General features: G+C 45.4%; 1 protein-coding gene across 8 annotated transcripts in view; it reads right to left on the bottom strand.

The window, feature by feature from the left end:
- SEC24C (SEC24 homolog C, COPII component) overlaps positions 1 to 20,609 on the bottom strand; it is a 1,539,459-nt gene that overhangs the window by 1,341,596 nt on the left and 177,254 nt on the right. For all 8 annotated transcript variants that reach the window (XM_078643234.1, XM_078643230.1, XM_078643232.1 and 5 more), the window contains exon 3: positions 7,703 to 7,835. In XM_078643234.1, coding sequence (XP_078499360.1) covers positions 7,703 to 7,835 — 133 coding nt within the window. The remainder of the gene's footprint in view (positions 1 to 7,702; positions 7,836 to 20,609) is intronic.

Genomic DNA, 20,609 nt, shown 5'->3' with positions numbered 1-20,609 from the left:
ATGGCTAATCAATCAATCATAGCATTTGTAAAGCGCACTACCTACCCGTGAGGGTCTCAAGGGGGGCGGGGAGTGCTGCTACTGTTCGAAGAGCCAGGTCTTGAGGAGTCTTCTGAAGGTCAGTAGGTCTTGGGTCTACCGTAGGCGGATGGGGAGGGTGTTCCATTCCTTGGCGGCGAGGTGGGAGAATGATCTGCCGCCGCCGGCCACTCTTCAGATGCGGGGGACAGACGCGAGGGCGCGGTCTGTGGAGCGGAGTTGGCGGGTGGGGGTGTAGAAGCAGAGTCGGCTGTTGAGGTACGCTGGTCAGGTGCTGTGGAGTGCTTTGTGTGCGTGGGTGAGGAGCTTGAAGGTTATCCTCTTGTTGACGGGGAGCCAGTGCAGGTCTCTCAGGTGGGGTGTGATGTGGCTGCGGCGAAGGATGTCAAGGATCAGGCGTGCAGAGGCGTTCTGGATGCGTTAGAGCAGTTTCAGGAGTTTGGCAGAGGCTCCTGCGTAGAGGGCGTTTCCGTAGTTCAATCTGCTGCTGGCGAGGGCCTGGGTGACCGTCCTTCTCGTTTCGGTGGGGATCCACTTGTAGATCCTGCGGAGCATGCGGAGGGTGCTGAAGCAGAAGGAAGAGGCGGCGTTGACCTGCTTCGTCATGGAGAGGGTGGAGTCGAGGATGATCCTAGGTTACGTGTGTGGGTGGTGGGAGTTGGGGATGTTCCTAGTGCAGTCGGCCACCAGGAGTCGTCCCAGGCTGAGGGGGTGGGTCCGAAGATGAGGACCTCCGTCTTGTCAGAGTTAAGCTTCAGTCGGCTGTTCCTCATCCAATCGGCAACGGCCTTCATTTCTTTGTGGAGGTTGGTTTTGGCGGTGTGGGGGTCCTTGGTGAGGGAGAGGATCAGCTGGGTGTCATTGGCGTAGGAGATGATGTTGAGGTTGTGCAGTCGGGTGACGTGGGCGAGTGGTGCCATGTAGATGTTGAACAGCGTTGGGCTGATGGATGAGCCCTGTGGTACGCCACAGATCTCTGTGGCTTCCGAGCAGAAGGGGTGGGAGGCGGATGCTCCGTGTTCTGCCGGAGAGGAAGGAGGTGGTCCAGTCCAGGGCCTTCTCTTAGATTCCGGCGTCGTGGAGGCGTGTTCGAAGTGTGTGGTGGCAGACCGCGTCGAAGGCGGTCAAGGAGGATGAGGGTCGCAGTTTCTCCGTTGTCTAGCAGGGTCCTGATGTCATCGGTGGCAGCGATGAGGGCAGTTTCGGTGCTGTAGTTGCTGCGGAACCCGAACTGGTGCGGGTCTAGGATGCTGTGCTCCTCGAGGAAGCTGGTCAGTTGTTTGTTGACGTTCTTCTCAATGACCTTTGCCGGGAACGGGAGCAGGGAGATGGGTCGGAAGTTTTTGAGGTCCTTGGGGTCTGCCTTGGGTTTCTTGAGTAAGGCGTTGATCTCTGCGTGCTTCCAGCTCTCTCTGGTAAGGTTGCTGTCTCAAAGGAGATGTTGAAGGCTTTCCGGAGGTGGGGTGTGATGGTGGTGCTGGCTTTGTTGAAGATGTGGTGTGGACAAGGGTCAGACGGGGATCGGGAGTGAACGGTGCTCATGATCTTGATGATGTTGTCGTAGTTGATGTTGGTCCAGGAGAGCAGGTGGTTGGTGTGGGTGGTGGTCATGGGGGCAGGGGTCTCAGTGGTTGCCGAGGTGTTCACGGCATTGAAGCGGTCATGGATGTCTGCGGTCTTGCGGTGGAAGAAGGTGGCCAGTGAGTCGCATAGGTCTTGCGAATGTGGGATGTTGTCTGTGTTGGAGCTGGGGTTGGAGAGTTCCTTCACGATGTTGAAGAGCTCTTTGCTGTTGTGTGAGTTGTTGTCTAGGCGGACTTTGATGGAGGCCCTTTTGGCGGATCTGAGGAGGTGGTGGTGTCTGCGGGTGGCGTTCTTGTGAGCTGCGTAGCTTTACAGTGTTTGTTCACGGATCCAGTTCTTCTCCAGCTTTCGGCGGGTTTGCTTGGAGGCCTGGATGTCTTCGTGAACCAGCTGGCTTTCTTGCTGGAGTGGCTGTTGGAGAGCTTCTTGAGAGGGGCGAGGGTGTTGGCGCAGTCGTTGATCCACTGTCTGAGGATGCGAGGTCGGTCGGGTCTGCCGGTGGGCTCCGGGCAAGGGTGTTGGATAGCTGGTCTTTGGTGATTTTGCTCCAGCAGCGGCGTGGCATCTGTTGGGTGCGGTGATGCTTGGTGGGTTTCCGAAAGGTGAAGTGGATGCAGTGGTGGTCGGTCCAGTGGAGCTCAGTGGTGTGGGTGCAGTAGACATGGGAGCTTGAAGATGGGGTCAAGCGTGTGGCCGGCACAGTGGGTGTGTGTTGTGACGAGTTGTCGGAGTACGAGGTTATCGAACAGGGTGGTGGAGTTGGTGTCGTCGTCGTTCTCGAGGTGGAAGTTCAGGTCCCCGAGGAGGATGTAGTCCGTGGAGGCGAGGGCGTGTGTGCTGACTAAGTCGGCAATGGAGTCGCTGAACTGTGTTCAGGGTCCGGGGGGCATGTAGAAGAGGGTTCCTCTGAGGGTGGTGTTGGGGTGGCCATGGATCGGAAGGGCAGGTGTTCGACGGTGCGGAGGGTGTCGTCGGTGTTGGTCGAGACTTTGAGAGTGTTCCTGTGGACGATGGTGATTCCTCCTCCTACTACATTGTTGTGTTCTTAGTGGGTGATCTTACAGCCTTCCGGGATGGCTATGGCGAAGTCGGGGGCCGAGGAGGGGTTCAGCAAGGAGACGTCTGGGGTGTTTGAGTCGAGTAGATCCCAGAGTTCGACGGCATGTTTGCATGCGGAGCGGGTGTTGAGGAGGATGCATCTGAGGGGGTTGGGTTCTTTGGTAGGAGGGTTGGCGGGCCAGATGCTGGTGAAGCTGCAGTTCCGGCAGGTGAAGGGTCCTTGGGTGCGCTTCCGGGTGGCCAGGCAGCAGGTGCGGTATCGTCTGGTGTTTAGTGTGTGGAGGGTGCTGGCATCGTAGCGGAGTCGGGTGTTGTGGCGTACGTGGGGGCAAGGGGTTCTGGTGCTGGGTGCAGTCCAGGCGCAGACGGGCTTGACTTTGGCGCGCCAGCTGCGCGGCCTCCATATGAGGGGAGTTGGGAGGGAGGAGCAGCTGGGAGGGGGGAGCGGGGTGGCGAATGAGTGAGCAGGAGGGCGGGGCCGCAGGGACGGAGCGGTGGCCTAAAGAAATCTTTTTGACACAGCGAGTCAGATTTTCTCCGGTAGAGTTATTTTTTTTAGTGGCTCCTGCCCGTTCTGGCAAGAGATCTTGCACTGACAAAGAACAGGTGTACTGTTCATTAAGAAATAGAGCAAGCAAAAAGGGAAATCTTGTATTTATCGTGTCGCATTTGCTGTGTGGATGAAGAAAAATTAAATGTCAGCTAATATCTGCTTACAAACTGCTGCTTACACTATCCCTAAGATTGGTGTTTACTTTTCTTTCTTTGACTGCAAAGGTAGAGGATTTGCTAAAGTGAACTATCTGACAATCATGCTTGGGTACAGTGACAGTCAAAGGAAAGGCTGTAGGAATTCAGTTTTTTATATAACAGCATTGAGATAGCTTTTAAATTACCTGCACATAATTTTTAAATATATCAGCACTTGGGAAAGCCCTTTTTTTTAAATTCTGAAGTGAGACGGAAACAGATTTAAATAGGATAAGAAAAACAGAACACTGGACGTGCAAATAATAAATATTTGCCGAAACTTGATTTCCACATATCATTTGTATGCTACATAGCTTTATCATTAAAACAGCATGTCAGTGGGAAAGTGTGTTCCCACGTCAATGGAAAATATGCTGTCTCTAATTGGCAATATGATATCACACCATGCTTTAGTAATACATTTAATAAAAGTGATTGATTGTTAACATGAACTTAGAAACATTTCGGCTTCCTCTCTGATGACAATGACCCAGTGACCCAAGAAGCAAGTTATGGGTCATGTGTACCCCGTATATGGACTAGATTCTTATACATAGATCAAAATGTTTAGTATTATAGATTAAACAAAATAGCTTTGATTAACTCAGAACTTTGAGGGTGCTCTCATACGTTATAAAGAAGAAAAAAAGCAAATCAGTGAAATTAGATATTTGCTTAGGATCACACAATTTAAGATCAGCTTATGGGTCAAACGCATTACAGTTATGTTGAGTAGATTATTCAAGTCACTAGACCTGCAGGTCTGGTAACATTTTACCGATTTGTTTCTAGGCCTGCATAATAATAGGAGTTACTCTGGTTATCTCATCTTTAAATAAAGATTACAAAAAAATAAATTAATGGTGACCTAATCATTACAGAACATAAGAACATAGAATGCACCAATTCATACAGGGTATGATCCCGATTCAACCTCAGGGCCTTTAAATCACAACTTTGTACTGTCTCAGAGTCTAGAGCCATAAACTGAACCAACACTGAGTTGAGGTCCCATTGACCTATTTATTATAAGTGCTGCAGCAGGGAACTGTCAGCCAACCCCTTCAGCAACGGAATCGAGCAGGAATCGGGGATGGCTGTTTTATTTAATAAAATATATATGCTGAAAACCACTGCCATACAATGACAGCCGAAATTTTCAATTTGAATAGAAAAGTCTATACTTTCAGACAGTGAAGGTCCATGAGGATCCAGATTACTTGGATTTCACCACTTGAGAACCCCAGTTACCTGTACTTAGCAGCTTTGCATGGCAATCACCATATCAAGCACCTCATCAAGCAAATCATGCCCTGCAATATGTAAACCCAAAAGCTGCTCAGATCAGATTCAACAAATTCCTCCGCATGACTCCTACTTGACCACATCCCACAGAAGCAGATCAGGAAGACAAGCCTTCTCTTACATCACTCCTAAAGCGTGGAATGACTTCCATCTCCACATTAGAGCCCCCTCCTCTCCTTAAACTCCGTAGGAAGCTAGAGTCCTGGCTCTTCAATTAACCAATATAACATAGATAGGGCTAGGCGAGCACACAGCGGCTCAATGCCAGGATATCCTCTTGGGTGATAGCACGCTTTAAAAATATACAAAACATTTCACAGGAATTCACTCTGTCCACCATACTACAGTGCAGCAAAAATTCTGCCCAGCATCAGAAGTTCTTCAAGTCATCAGGAGTCCTGTGTCCATTCTCACCCATGCCTGAAGCAACACAAGAATGCAAGACTTGGACATGCACCTTTATTATTTGATAGCACAAAGTGGGTATGCATGCCACCAGTACCACCCAGATGCACTCATCCCTTATGTATAATCAGAATGAAACTTGGCATACCCCACTCCTCTGAACGCAGTTCTTCCGTTAGAAACCCCACGTGACCCACAGGATATTCAACCAATGTAACACATGCTGGGCATGGAAAAAATTGCTCATGAGAACAGGAGGATCCACACTGTATTAACCTGCCCTGCCGCTATTGGCAAACCCGTGGATCCCGCCCACGACAGACATTGGGAACAAACGCACACAAGCTCAGTTAAGACTAGAAACTATTGGAGATTTGTTCCCGGGAGGCCACGTTTTTATCCGCTCTGAAGATCCACGTTTTGCTGCAGCTACGTTCATAGATCTCTTTACGTTGGTTTGTATACAAAGCCCATTACGAGATGTGATCCCTACCTATCGGCTCAAACCTACAGATTTCAGTCCACTTACCACAATAATAACAGACAATGGTGGAAAGCACATCAATTCTAGGTTATATCAAACTTGCCTTGAGCTAGTGCCGCAGCAAGATACTAAAGTTAGAGATGCATGGAAGGCTGACATCGGACAGCCACTCATGGATGAAATCTGGAAGGGATGCTGCAAACAGACTAAGCTAGTCTTCTGCAATCACAGGCACAAATTATTACATTTTAAGATTCTTAGAAGGGCCTATACTACACCGCAGAAAATGGTTCGGATTAGTAGCAATTCTTTCACGCATTGCCCCAAATATAATTTGCAAGCAGCTCCCTTCCTTCATATGACCTGGTCTTGCAACACAATCACCACATTCTGGCAAGAAGTCTTCAATTTAGTACAACAGATGGCGGGGACACACATACCAGTGACTACATTGATAGCCCATCAATGCGATTTAGAATGACTGCCCGAAATGATATGCAGATTCACAGCGATAGCAAGGTTACTGGCAAAAAGAGAAATAGTGCTTCGCTAGGGCACTAGGCAAAAACCTACTGTAAAGGGCTGGCTTAAAAGCCTGTCCTTTTGCGATACCATAAGTGAATTGTATGCAGAGCTACAACCCCTCACTTTGCGGCCCAAAGATATATGGCAACCACTCCGAGAGTACCTCCGGCTACAGGGCACACAGAGTGCATCTAACAGCCAGGCTAAACACAGAATTAGTCAGGGCGCACATGCAGTAGGGAGGCATGCGCAGGGTCAGAGGGACCGCACAGAGCCCAACAATTAATACAAACCCAGGAAAGGAATGAGCATATAAGAACAGGAAAGTAAGGGAACCAGGTCTTATATTACAGAAATTACAACACAGATTAAAGAAGGGAAGGTACAGACCCATCTACGTGTGTTGCAAGAGGTTTGCAATGTTTGTTTCTATTTGAAAACTGTGAGAACTATATATCTATGCTTATACATTGTACATCCATGAATGGTATTAATGGTAAAAGTTAAAGGTTTAAAAAAAACAAGAATGCAAGACTCATCCTTTAAGACTAGAATAAACATCTTTACATGCTGGACAGTAGGAACACCATCAGAAAAGAGAAGCAAGAGAAATTCCAATAAAATTTAAACCTGCACTAAAACTGTTAGAAAACTCCACCTCCTTTATATTCCAATCCTGACACCTGGGGTGGTAAATTGAAATTAAGGAGTATGACGAGGTGAAATCATACAACACTAGTACCATCCGGCTAGCCACTGGGCTTGTGGATAGTGCCTTACATCTTACCTGGCTTTGACAGAATTCTATATAACCACTCCAAGGGGTCAGTATATAAAGCGTCGAAAAAACCTTTACTAGTGCCCAGAACTTGTCTTTCGCATATAACCCACTGCCAAACTTGGCATGTGAGAAAACTTCTACAATTTACGATTGCCTAATTTTATTCAGATTTCGACAAACAAATGTTACCCCTATAGATAACATACACACGATTCTACTTCTGGCCTAACAAAGTATTTCATCTGACTAGAATAGAGTTTTATGTTCTTTCAGTGGGCTGGTCAAAATAGTCACTAAGTGAATTTTTAGAACAGGACAGACTACAGAATTCTTAGTTTGCTCAAAGTGTAGGAGACTGCTAATAGCAGATCAAAGAGGAATTTAGTTTCCTAATAGTCTTGAAAAAAAAGTCATTTTCAGAATTAGGTTGTGGCAGGTGCAACAGAACAAGATTTCTAATTATAATCAAGAATGTTTTATGATTGACTCACTAACCAGTTCTCAAACTCAAGGAGATTGCACAAGCTGGCAAATATTTAAAGAGGATTTCTACAGCATGGAGGGGAAGGTGCCAGAAAAACACATACCATTGAATTGGTGGAAGCTCACACTTAAGACAGTTTAAAAATACAATGTTTGTAGTAGACTACTTTCTCATTATTTAATAACTATTTTTGCCAAAAGAAAGGTTTAAAAAAAAATAAGTCTTCTAAAAAAGAAAGCACAATATTTTTGTACCGACTAGGGGCTCCCTTTCCTGAAAGCCTTACCTCCGCCTTTGACCAGCCGAAGTTCCATTTTGGAGATCCCCATGTAAATTCTGACTATATACTGCCTGTCCTTCAGACCCAGCAGTTGCGGTGGTGGATGGATCTCCTGAAGAAGGGTGAGCTCTCGATGAACCTGAAGATTTTGAGAGAATATCATCAAAATAAACAAATTAGTGTGAGTTATTCTGCCATAAGGAATAAGGATACAAGTCCAATATTTCCCACAATCAACAGAAAATACACATGGAAATAAAAGTAACCAAATATTAGGCTACCAACCAGGATCAGGGTACACACCATGGCTTTCAATTGGACATTCTTGTGGACTTGGTGACTAGTCAAACCGTACGAAATCAAAACTGCACCAGAACAGACCTGCAACCCAGTGACAAGGCAGTGTTCATATTTGAAAAGGAACAGAAATATTTCCAAGGTTGCCAAGTTCTACCACATCTTGGGTGACGCATTCGGCCAGTGCTGGCTTTTACTTGGGGGCTAGCAGGTTCAACTTTCAACATTTTATGCATGCACTTAAAACATACAGCAGCACAGAGCTTTGGAATAAAAAGTTCGGTCAGTGTAAACGGGTTACACATAACATGAGAGAGACTTGGCATCTATGTACTTGTGAATGGGTGAAACAATTGAACTTTAAATATTCAGTTAAAACAAGCATCTGCTGCATCCGTTTCCCAATCTCCTAAACGAGGCTGGTGCAGCTAGTAACATTTATACTACAATAAAACACCGATTTATCTACATTTTGTAGATTCAATACTTCTAAATAAGATCTGCATGCAAATAGCAGATGAATAGGAGTCTCCAATCTCCTCAAAACCTATCCTTAGCATTTGTCTTCTAGGACAAGGCCCAACTAATGGAGTAGTCTTTCCCTCTGGTCAAACTGCCATTATATCAGCTTTAAAACAGGGTGCAAAGCATGAATGGCTATGATCAATATGGGGGAACCAGACTTACGTACCAGCATTAAAGGTGGAATATCTGGTTTCAGCAAATACCTGAACAAATGCCCACCGCCAGAACAATATTGCAGTGCCAAGAGAAGATACTACAAGGACGTTTTAGGCGTTCATATACCCTGTAAGTCACTCGGAATCAGAAAACGTGTGAACTATGTACTGTATTGTAAATGCTTTTATGTAGCGCTTACGACCCATGACGAGGCGTCAAAGTGCTTTTTTGGCGAGAAGCACGCTACTGCGGAACCAATTAAGGATTAGTGATGAATTAGTATAGTCAAATATGAAAGTAACTTTTGTGGTAAATAAATAATTAAATACCGGTACTATTTTTGAATGCATTAACAATAACAGATAGCTCAATAAATAAGAGGCAGGATCCGATGTATCCGAGTCGGAAGGGCTTTATTCAGGCAAAAGGGAAGGGACTGGAACGGGACAGCCTGAAATAAAATGGAGAGGCAGCTGCAGCGCTCACACAATCAACAATACAAAATACATATATATATATAGTAAGACATTTCAATTACATTGCATACAGTAGGCGTAACTAGTGACAAGCGTAAGATAAGAACACATGGGCGTGAAAAGAAGGCGTGCACAGGGCGTGCACGTAGACATGTGATGGGAACGTCACAGAAGTGTCATGAATGGGTGGAAACATGGAGGGGGCTACCTGAGCAGCTGGGACCTTTAACCTAGTGGTGCGCGCAAACAGGCAATGACGTGTTACCGGGGAGAACTGGGGGCTATGACTTCTACACTAGAAGAGGAGACTAAAGTCTGCGGTGTCAGGACGACATGTACCTATATCATATCTGGTATCTGGTGTTTGGAGTACATGTTGATAGAGTCTAGAAGTTATCAGGGCAAAGGCTACTTGACACTAAGGCTGGTGCATGCATATATTCTACATGTATTGCGTGTGCTATGAATCTTCTATGAATATTAATACAGTATTTCTCTTGCATGGAGACAGAAAGACTAGACTATAGCTGAAACTGTTTATGCGGTTCAGTAGCTTAGGAATGCGAAGAAGGAAAGCTGGACTGATAACTAGAAGCATAACATACTCTTGGCAGACAGGCAGGCAGAGCCAAGCCGGGCACCGCGCTGCTTGGCAGGAAGTAAGTGAAGGGTCAGGGATGCAGGTGGGGGCTGCATCGCTCCTCGGAGTGGGTTCAGGAGACTGGAGCTTGAATCTGGTGTCCGGGCCCTTTGAGGCCTAGAAACGGGGACAATTCAATGAATTAACGTGCACACTGGAAAATGTGGCAACATAAGCCTAATACTCGTTGCTTTCACGAGAACTGGAAACTGGCATACTAGAGTTGGACACAACTATAATTGCGTCTTTAATCGATCACAGGGGGATATATGCATATCGATCATGCACATATAACATAGGATGGGGAACACGTAGGCACATATAACAAGGCAAAATTCACTTTTCCACATTCCCTCCTTGTGCCCTACGTTTACATCAGGAAACATCAATATTCATGATACCATCTATCTGTTCATATAGCATCATTTGCTCGTCTCGAATTGTCTTAGAACGGGACTTAGGACTAGGAATACAAGAGGTAGCACACATGCCGCAAATCGCAGGGCCACATTGTAAACAGAGGCAGCAACTGAATATAATCATTACTGCTATACCTAGGAATGACAATACCTTCCATCCCCAGGCAGATATGATACTCCAGAGCCAACCGGACCATGTCCAGGTGCCTGGATTCTGGTGTAACTGATGGGCAATTTTATGAAGTCTGGTTATAGCTGAATAAACAGACGGAGCGTTATTAGGAATGAAAATGCAGCAACTAGATCCGATGACTCTACAAGCTCCTCCTCTATCGGCCAGTATGACGTCAAGGACGAGACGATTTTGGAGCACAACAAATCTCATAGCAGATTGCTCTTCAGTTAAATTACCTAGAGCGGAAGTTGTCTCATTCACGACTGCTTCAAGGGTTCTGGTTAGCCTACGTATTAACTTACTATTCTGGACAGGACCTATAAAGAAGAAGAAACCTTTATTGAAGTCTTGATACTGTTCTAGAGCAGTTTCAGTTTGATCGACAATTGGGGACTCAGTCTCCCTTCTATGTCTAACGTGTACTAGATGTGTGTTTCTGTGATAATCGGATGGGGCTAGGAAAACTGGTGGCAGTAGGAAGGCAATATAACATGTTCCATCCCAATCGAGGGGCAGACGAACATATGCGGTCTGGCCACAAACAAAATAAGAATGACGTAAGGCTTTGAAAATAGATTTCCCACTGTCACTATACTCGACCACAGTAGTACAATCACTATGTCCTACATGTGCGGAACCATTCTTTCTGACACATAATTTGCCTTTGACTGGTAGAACTGAAATAGCAGGCAAGTCTGGAGTAGTCTCGGACTGAACATTCAAAACCATGAAATTCGAGGAATAATTACCTAGATCATATACTTCATTTTCTAGATCTAACCCTGTTCTATGGGAAAGTCCTTCCTTGTCTGGGAAACATGTTCTATTCAGAAGGGACATATCAGTTGAGGATGACGTTAACGTGGACCATGCTCCACACGAACCATTATGTGAAAACGGATAGGGAAAGAGTGGCAGAACTCCCTTCGGTGTCTGGAAAGGGGGGAGTCGACCACACACCCAACAATTAGTGGCATTGCTGGTCTGATGTGAATAGTGCAGCATTCGGATAAAAGTATTATTACGCATAGCAAGACGATAGGATAACTCGTGAGGAGGCAGGTCACTAAAAGTGTGCTCTACTGTAACATTAGAAAACATATGTACATGTGAAATAGGAAAACATAAATGTAAAGCATAACTTATGCAAGTAACCATAAGACTCAGGAACAATAGAAAGAACAGAGTAATGATACATCTCTTAGAGTTTTGACTAACTCTCTCACTGTGTGGGTCTATCTCATACATGTCAGGAACCTGTCTAACGTTTCACCCGAGAGGGACTTAGACAATTAAACTGGCTGACTTACTAGACCTCAATTTCTGTTTATACTCCTGCTGCGGAGTTTTTTCTAACAAGGGAAGTTTAGATTCAGAGTCTGGGCAGTCCTTGAGAACGGGGCAGTCTTTAAGAAAAGTCTTTGATTTGAGTCCATGAAACTTCTTCACATGGCTGGAGTGTAGCCAGCCTTTTCGGTTTTCCACTTTCACTGCTGTCCGGGTGGTGAGGAGAACGAGGCGGGGCTCCTTCCAGCGGGGCTCCAGCGGACTTGAACGATCAAAATTGCGAACCAACACAAAATCTCCTGGAACGACTTCATGCGGTTTCACTTCGGTGTTGTCTGGAAAAGCGGCGGCAACCTGTGAACGACAAGATTGTAGTGCAGACATCAAGGAGGCAAGGTAATCTGTCAGCATATTACTGTCAACATCGGTAATGGTACGGGGTCTAGGTGTACCCCACATATTTGGGGGACGACCAAACACTATCTCATACGGGGATAGACCTGAACGGGAATGAGCAACCATTCTCATATAAAAAAGGGCGACTGGCAGTGCTACCATCCAATCTACGCCTTTCTCTGCGCATACTTTTGCGATTCGGATTTTCAGGGTCTGGTTATGTCTCTCTACGAGACCGGCTGCTTCAGGATGGCGTACACAATGGAACTTCCACTGGTACCCTAACAGAAGGGATACTTGTTTCATGAGCTCGGATGAGAATGGCTGGCCGTTATCTGAATACACGACCCTAGGTAATCCATAGCGGGGAAAATACTCACGAACCAACTGCCTGGCAGTGGTCGCGGCTGTGTAATCTGGAACTGGAAATGCTTCTGTCCACCTGGATAAAGCGCATACAACTACGAGGACATACTTGAAACCTCGACATCGCTCCATCTGGATATAATCCATCTGGAGGACTTCAAAAGGGTGGTCAGGAGGATGGAATCCACCTTGTTCCACCGGAACACCTTTACCTGGATTGAACTGACAACAGATCATGCAGGTACGCACTTTCTGCTTGGCGGCTGCTTGTAAATGCTTGTTGAACCAGAGGTTCTGAATACTGTCTAACATGGCTTTTTCTCCTAAGTGTGCTGGACTATGTGCGGTGTTAATAATGACTTGAACCATAGAGTCGGGGAGAAACCATGTGGCTTTTCCCTTTGTCAACCATCCTTGATCTGTCTGGACCCCTCCTTGTTCAGACCATTTCTTTATTTCATCGGGAGTAGCATGTAACTGTATATCTATTACATCTTGTGTAGGGTCCTTACTGTCATACAAGTAATCTGATCTGGAAAGTGTGTCTGTGTCGGGTTAACTGGAATGTCTGAAGTCTGAGCTGTGAGCTTGGCTGTTCGATCTGCTAGATCGTTACCCTGGGAAATGATATCAGTGACTTTCGTATGTGCCTTGCACTTCATGATAGCGATAGCTGTCGGTAAATGTATTGCATCTAACAGAGCTTGAATGAGGGGGCCATGCTGAATCTTGGTTCCATGAGAAGTCATAAAACCTCTTTCTTGCCAGAGCACTCCAAAGTCGTGTACGACTCCGAATGCATAACGTGAATCTGTGTATATGTTAACTTTCAGGTTCTTGGCACGTATGCAGGCTTGGGTCAGAGCGACAAGCTCTGCTGCTTGAGCAGACAGGGTGTCAATACAATGTGTTTCTATAACTTCAGTTTCAGTAGTCACTGCATACGCGGCTACTAGTTCTCCTGTACTTGTTCTCATACATGAACCATCCACGTAAAGTGTCAGGTCGGGATCAGGTAATGCAATGTCTGTCAAGTCTTGTCTTGGCTTTGTCATGGTGTTAACAACTTCCACACAGTCATGTGTGGCAGGATTTGAGGTAACTGACGGTAACAGTGTAGCTGGATTTAAAATGTTGCAGCGTCTGATTTCTATGTGTGGCTGGAACAGTGTCAGTTCATAACCTGTTAAACGTGCAATTGTCAAGTTCTGAGTCTGTGTTCGGTTTAAAAGAACTTCCACGGAGTGTGGAACTTGTACTGTCAGGGAGTGTCCTAACACTATGGAATCACTTTGTCTGATAGCTAGAGCTGTGGCTGCAACTGACTTGAGGCACGCAGGCAGAGCCTGGGCCACTGGATCTAATGTGCTAGAAAAATAAGCACAGGGCTTATATTGTCCTGCTTGATCTTGTGTGAGAACAGATAATGCAGTACCATCACGTTCAGTAACAAAAAGTGTGAAAGGCTTACTGTAGTTCGGTGTTACTAGAACAGGTGCTTGGCATAAAGCTTTCTTTAACTCATTGAAAACAAGTGTATGTTCCTGGGTCCAAGGGAGGACAGTCGATACGGCTGCCTCCTGTGTCGTTAACTGTATCAGTGGCTTGGCTAGAAATGCGTACTGAGGAATCCATTGTCTGCAGTAAGAAGTGAGGCCGATAAAAGCTCGTACCTCCTTCTGAGTCTTGGGCTGTGGAAGACGTGCTATTAACTGGATACGGTCAGGTGTCAACTGCCTACCCCTCTTGGACAGTAAGTGTCCTAAGTAGACCACTTGCTGGACACAGAATTGTAATTTGGAAGGGGACACCTTGTGCCCCATCTCGGCCAGGAAATACAGGACTGTAAGTGACGCACGCTCGCAGTCACGTTCAGAACGGGCAGTAATCAATAGATCATCGACATACTGGAGCAGGGCAGTGTCAGTTGGCATGTGAATATTGTCTAGTTGTCTTTTAAGTGCTTGACTGTAAATGCTAGGACTTTCTGTGAAACCTTGAGGTGCTCGTGTGAATTTATAGCTTCTTCCATTTAAACAGAATCCGAAAAGGAACTGGCTATCTGGATGAATGGGGACACTAAAAAATGCATTCTTGAGATCGATAACTGTAAAGAACGTAGCTTCAGAATCAATGGCTGTCAATAGGGAAGAAATATCTGGAACCACTGGGTACTGAGCAATGATACATTTATTAAGTTCTCGAAGGTCAATCACTAATCGATAAACTGGAGGTGCATTTGGATCAGTACGTTTCAGAATCGGAATGATAGGAGAATTACATACATTGGAGTCAGTTTCTACAACCACTCCTTGAACAATAAGCTCATCAATAATCTTGGATAAGGCTGCTACAGCCTCAGGTGGCAATTTGTACTGTCGGATTCGTGGTAATACAACACCTTGCTTCAGAGTGACACGATGGGGTGTGATATGCATACAACCTACATCAGTTGGACCTTGCGCCCATAAATGCTGTGGTACATTCAATAATCTTGGATCAAAATCACGTAATACATAATGACCTTTGAAATCTCGCAGGAACAGTCGTACCCCTTCTGGGGAGCAACATATGACGGCTCCTAATTCTTTCAGAGTTTTAATGCCTAATAAATTTTCTGGACAAGATTTCGTGAGTAACAAATCTGTAGTTCGAGACAATGGACCAACTTCTAGAGTAACTGGTTTCGATATTTCATTAACAATAGGCTTTCCTGAAAATCCAAGGGAAACATTTCTAGAGCCTGAGAGTGGAGCCCCTGGAACCTCGTCATGACTGATGGTAGTCCTACTTGCCCCTGTATCAATCAGAAACTTTCTGTCTTTCCCTAATACTTGACTGTGTACATAGGGACCCTCTTGATCTACAGGAATCTCGATGAGAGGCAAGCCTACCTCCCTCTCTAGGCTGTTTCATGAATACGGCTGATAATCTGGATATTCTGACTGTGCGTACTGGTACATCTGCTGTGTAACGTGTTGTGTTGCAGCTATAGGCTGCGGTACTGTAACTGTCTGTTGTGCATTCTGTGGTGTCTGGGAATTCTGTGAAACTTGTTCTTGTCTAGGCGGACGTGGTCTTTCTTTTGTTTTACCAGTAGCTATGTTGTGTTTCAGAACTGCACATTCGTTTATATAATGACCTGGCTGTTTACAGTAATTGCATGTCCCTTTAACGGGAGCTGCAGGATGACTGGCTTGATTCGTACCCCTCTTCTGACTGTCTTGTGGAACAGACTGTGCAACTAGTACTTTCATTTTCGTGTCTTTCATACGTCTCCTTTCGTGTTCCTGCTCTTCCCTGATTCTGTTCTGGTGATATTGGAGCATCTGAAGCATCTGTGACGGAGTATTAGCTTGCCAGGTACTTTCGACTTTCAGTACTCGATTTTTAACTTGTGGACTTGAATTCTCGACTAGTTTGGTAACAAAAAGATGGGGATACGACTCACTACTTGTTTTCAGACCACTATTAATAATGAAACATTTCTCAAATCTAGAATAAAAATCACTAGTATCCTCGTCTTGTTTCTGTTTACAGGCTGAGATGGCATCCCAATCTTCCTTTTTCGTGGCTAGTAATCTTGGCAAAACTTGTATTAATAATTCGGGCAAAGCTTTAGCTTTATCCCCAAGACCGGTACCTGGTACTCGTGTATTATCTTCAGTTTCTAATGCTGTCCAATCTATCTTTTTCTCTCCCACCTCCCATTCTTTTTCTTTGAGTTTTTCATATATGCCCGCAGGCAACAGGACCTTTAACATTTTAATGATATCAGGATACGTGTATTCTCCCATACGGAGCATGTCCTTTAATTCACGGTGGAACCCTGCTGGATCTTTATCGTGACAGGGAATTAACTTTTTCATTTCCAAGAGTTCTATTTTCGTGATAGGGGTGTAAACAAATACTCGTTCTAGACTACCATCTTCCCCTTTAACTGGATGCACTTCTCGTAACGGATTCTGTCTGTCTATGTAGAATGATTTTCTTTCTGTGGATGAGACGGGAACATAATGTGGATTCAGAAACTTTCTGTACTTGTGGCGCTGTTCTAATATGACACTAATTAAATCGGTACCTAGACCTTTCCATCTGTTTTGGAGTAACTCGTTCAATACATCATGTAGAGGACCTGGATCAGAATGCTGTTCCTCATACAGTGTAATGAGGTGCTGGATCATATACGTACCCACCAGACGTTGCTTGGCTGGGGGCAGTTTCAGAAACGTTTGAGCCACTATTTCATCTGGAAACGTGGTCGAATCACTAGTCCATCGGACTGCTGATCGGGCTAGTTCTTGTTCATGCATGGTACTAAGCTCGCTATAACCTATTCGTGATTTCAGGATTTGATCGGTGGCCTGGAATACTTGCTCAAGAGAACACTGTTCTGGTGCTGGAGAAGGAAAAACTTTCTTGTAATCTAGGCGTGAATGTCGGTCGGAAAGTCTAGTTCTACCTACATACGCTATTCTGGAGGGATTCTCGCTGTCTACCTCTTCACTAGAAGAGTCATACTCTTTCTCGGTTGCTCGTTTTTCTTCCTCCTTCTGGTGTATACGTATTATTTCCTTACGAATTTTCTTGTACATACTCTCTACACTACCTTGTGTCTTGTGTTTTCCCTCGGCTATATTGTCACTCCACCTTGTCAGGGCTTTCATCTCGTCTTGATCTTTATCTGGATAATCTTGCTCTCTTATTAAACAATTAATCAAGAACTTTAAAATCATAAGTTGAACCTCGGCTTTCCTCTGTGACATAGCTTCGTGAATACTTCCTGGATTCTCTCCTGTACGGATAAAACGATATATTCTGTTTAGATGTTCCTTCATGTCGGGCAGGGTGTCCAAAAAGCTGGAAACCCGTCTTAAACGTACTGAATATAAGATCATGTGATCTTCGCCTGGGACTGGATCATATATACAGTCGGTAAGAAGTCGCTTGAGATCTGTGTAGGTAGCCACTTTTGGCGTACGCTGTAACGCTACGTCATGCAGCGTCAGTCGTTTTGCTTGGGGCGGGGTGCTGGGAGCACTTCCCCCCGCTGCTCCTAAACTAGAATCGTCGGTGAATACTGGACGTGCTGGTAAAGTGACTGGCAAAGCGGGTACATTTACTGTGGGCTGGTCCGGGGGTGCTGGCACATTAACCTGGCTCCCGGGACCAGTGGCTGGAGGAACAGGAATTACATTATTAACGGGAGGTTGTGGGTGAGCCGGCGGAATGGGATTTGCATATTCTGGGACTGTGTCGTCCATGTAGGACGAAAGAAAAATTTCAGCTGCGGTCGGTTTGTGACGTAGCTTAATCGGGACCAATGGTGGCGGTAAATTACAGGGTGCTTCCGGGGTTGCTCTTGGCAAGCCCTCGGCAAGAAGAGGATACATACCTTTAATAAGGGCATTTCTCTGTCTGTCTGACTGTTCTGCTCTAACTCGTTCACCTTCTTCGATTAATTCCTTTTCTTGGGCTCTTTCTGAGGATTCCCTACTTAATTCTGTTCTTCTGAATTCTTTTTCGGTTCTTTTATGAGATTCTTTGCGCCATAACTCGATGGCATCTTTCTGGGACTGTCTGGCTTTCTTTTTCCATAATGCTTCTTCTACTCGCATGATGCACTCGGCATCCCATGTACCTGATACAGGCCATCTATATTTCTCTTCAAGACCTGTAGTATAGTCCACCCATAAGTCTAGATATAATATGGCATCTAAGCCATGCTTATGATACATAAAATGTCCAGGACTGTCCCTAGGGGGGACAGGAACTGCTTCTTCGAGTAACCCTTTTCTGGTCTTTAACTGACGTAATTTCGAGAACAGAGGCATTTTCGGAAACTTACTTGCGAACACAATACACAATAATCACAGTAATAAAATGGCAAACAAAACACTCATACCACGACATAAAAATACATAAATAACAGTTCGAACAGAATATTACCTGATACACTGAAAACAGAACACATGAATTTCTCGAGAACGGACTTACTAGAATTACTGGATGCACTGCTAAAACAGTACAGAACATACCGGTCCCATAAAGAGACACGTCATACCGTACCCACCTAGGTGAATACTTCGGACTGGATCTGCGTACCCAAACCCAACGGACCAGGAACAAACTAATGATCCTGTCTAGATACTTCCCCCGCAACGGTACTCACCGGGAAGCAGAAACTGGAAGGCCTCTGACTGGACTGGACTGCTACGACGTCGGACTACGAACTTCGGACTCCAGAAACAGGTGGGCCTCTGGATACCTCGGACCTTGTTCTCTCGGCTTGGGCTCTGGTCGGGACGAACCGCATTCCACACCGCTTCGTCTGGATGTCGGACCGCAGTCTCCGTCTCCTCCGTGGGCCTGAGGGAGACTTGAAGCAGAAATATCTGCACGTGCACGGTATTGTTCCGTCACGGCTGCAGAGGGTCAGGGGACCGGCGTTGCATCGCCAGCGCGTGAGGAAGGGGCTCGTCCCTGTTCGGGCGCCATTATGTGGTAAATAAATAATTAAATACCGGTACTATTTTTGAATGCATTAACAATAACAGATAGCTCAATAAATAAGAGGCAGGATCCGATGTATCCGAGTCGGAAGGGCTTTATTCAGGCAAAAGGGAAGGGACTGGAACGGGACAGCCTGAAATAAAATGGAGAGGCAGCTGCAGCGCTCACACAATCAACAATACAAAATACATATATATATATAGTAAGACATTTCAATTACATTGCATACAGTAGGCGTAACTAGTGACAAGCGTAAGATAAGAACACATGGGCGTGAAAAGAAGGCGTGCACAGGGCGTGCACGTAGACATGTGATGGGAACGTCACAGAAGTGTCATGAATGGGTGGAAACATGGAGGGGGCTACCTGAGCAGCTGGGACCTTTAACCTAGTGGTGCGCGCAAACGGGCAATGACGTGTTACCGGGGAGAACTGGGGGCTATGACTTCTACACTAGAAGAGGAGACTAAAGTCTGCGGTGTCAGGACGACATGTACCTATAGCATATCTGGTATCTGGTATTTGGAGTACATGTCGATAGAATCTAAAAGTTATCAGGGCAAAGGCTACTTGACACTAAGGCTGGTGCATGCATATATTCTACATGTATTGCGTGTGCTATGAATCTTCTATGAATATTAATACAGTATTTCTCTTGCATGGAGACAGAAAGACTAGACTATAGCTGAAACTGTTTATGCGGTTCAGTAGCTTAGGAATGCGAAGAAGGAAAGCTGGACTGATAACTAGAAGCATAACATACTCTTGGCAGACAGGCAGGCAGAGCCAAGCCGGGCACCGCGCTGCTTGGCAGGAAGTAAGTGAAGGGTCAGGGATGCAGGTGGGGGCTGCATCGCTCCTCGGAGTGGGTTCAGGAGACTGGAGCTTGAATCTGGTGTCCGGGCCCTTTGAGGCCTAGAAACGGGGACAATTCAATGAATTAACGTGCACACTGGAAAACGTGGCAACATAAGCCTAATACTCGTTGCTTTCACGAGAACTGGAAACTGGCATACTAGAGTTGGACACAACTATAATTGCGTCTTTAATCGATCACAGGGGGATATATGCATATCGATCATGCACATATAACATAGGATGGGGAACACGTAGGCACATATAACAAGGCAAAATTCACTTTTCCACACTTTAGTGGTGGATATGGTTAGTCAGTTATTTAGCTTTAGAAGGCTAGTTAAGGGATTAAAGCGCAAAAAGGGTTTGGATTTATATAGCGCTTGCTACCCCTGATGGGGTGTTGAAGCTCTTTCGGCAAGTAGCACGCTACTTCGGAACCCATAAAGGATTAGTAGTGAAGTAGTATAGTGAAATAGGAAAATATTTTGAATGGTGGATATGTTAGTCAGTTATTTGGATTGGGAAGGAAGTGTCTAGAAATTATTGTTGTTTTTTTGGGCGGTTATAGCCCTAGGAGAGGGTTTGGTGTGAGTAAAGGGGAGGTGGAGAGGAGTTAGTATAGGGACATTTGACATTAATTTAAGTGGTGGACATGCTATTCTGTTTTTCGGATTGAAAAGAAATGGTGGAGGGATAGAAAAAGGAAAGATAGGAGAGGGAAGGGTCTAGAATTTTGTTTTGTTGAGTACATAGCAGTAGGAGGGGGTTTGGGATGAGTAAAAGGGAGGTAGAGGGGGAAAAAGTC

The sequence above is a fragment of the Lissotriton helveticus genome, chromosome 5_1 (assembly GCF_964261635.1).
Source record: "Lissotriton helveticus chromosome 5_1, aLisHel1.1, whole genome shotgun sequence".
In the NCBI taxonomy this organism is placed as follows: Eukaryota; Metazoa; Chordata; class Amphibia; order Caudata; family Salamandridae; genus Lissotriton; species Lissotriton helveticus.
The sequence above is the reverse complement of the archived record's forward strand: the minus strand, read 5'-3'. Positions and strand labels throughout refer to the sequence as shown.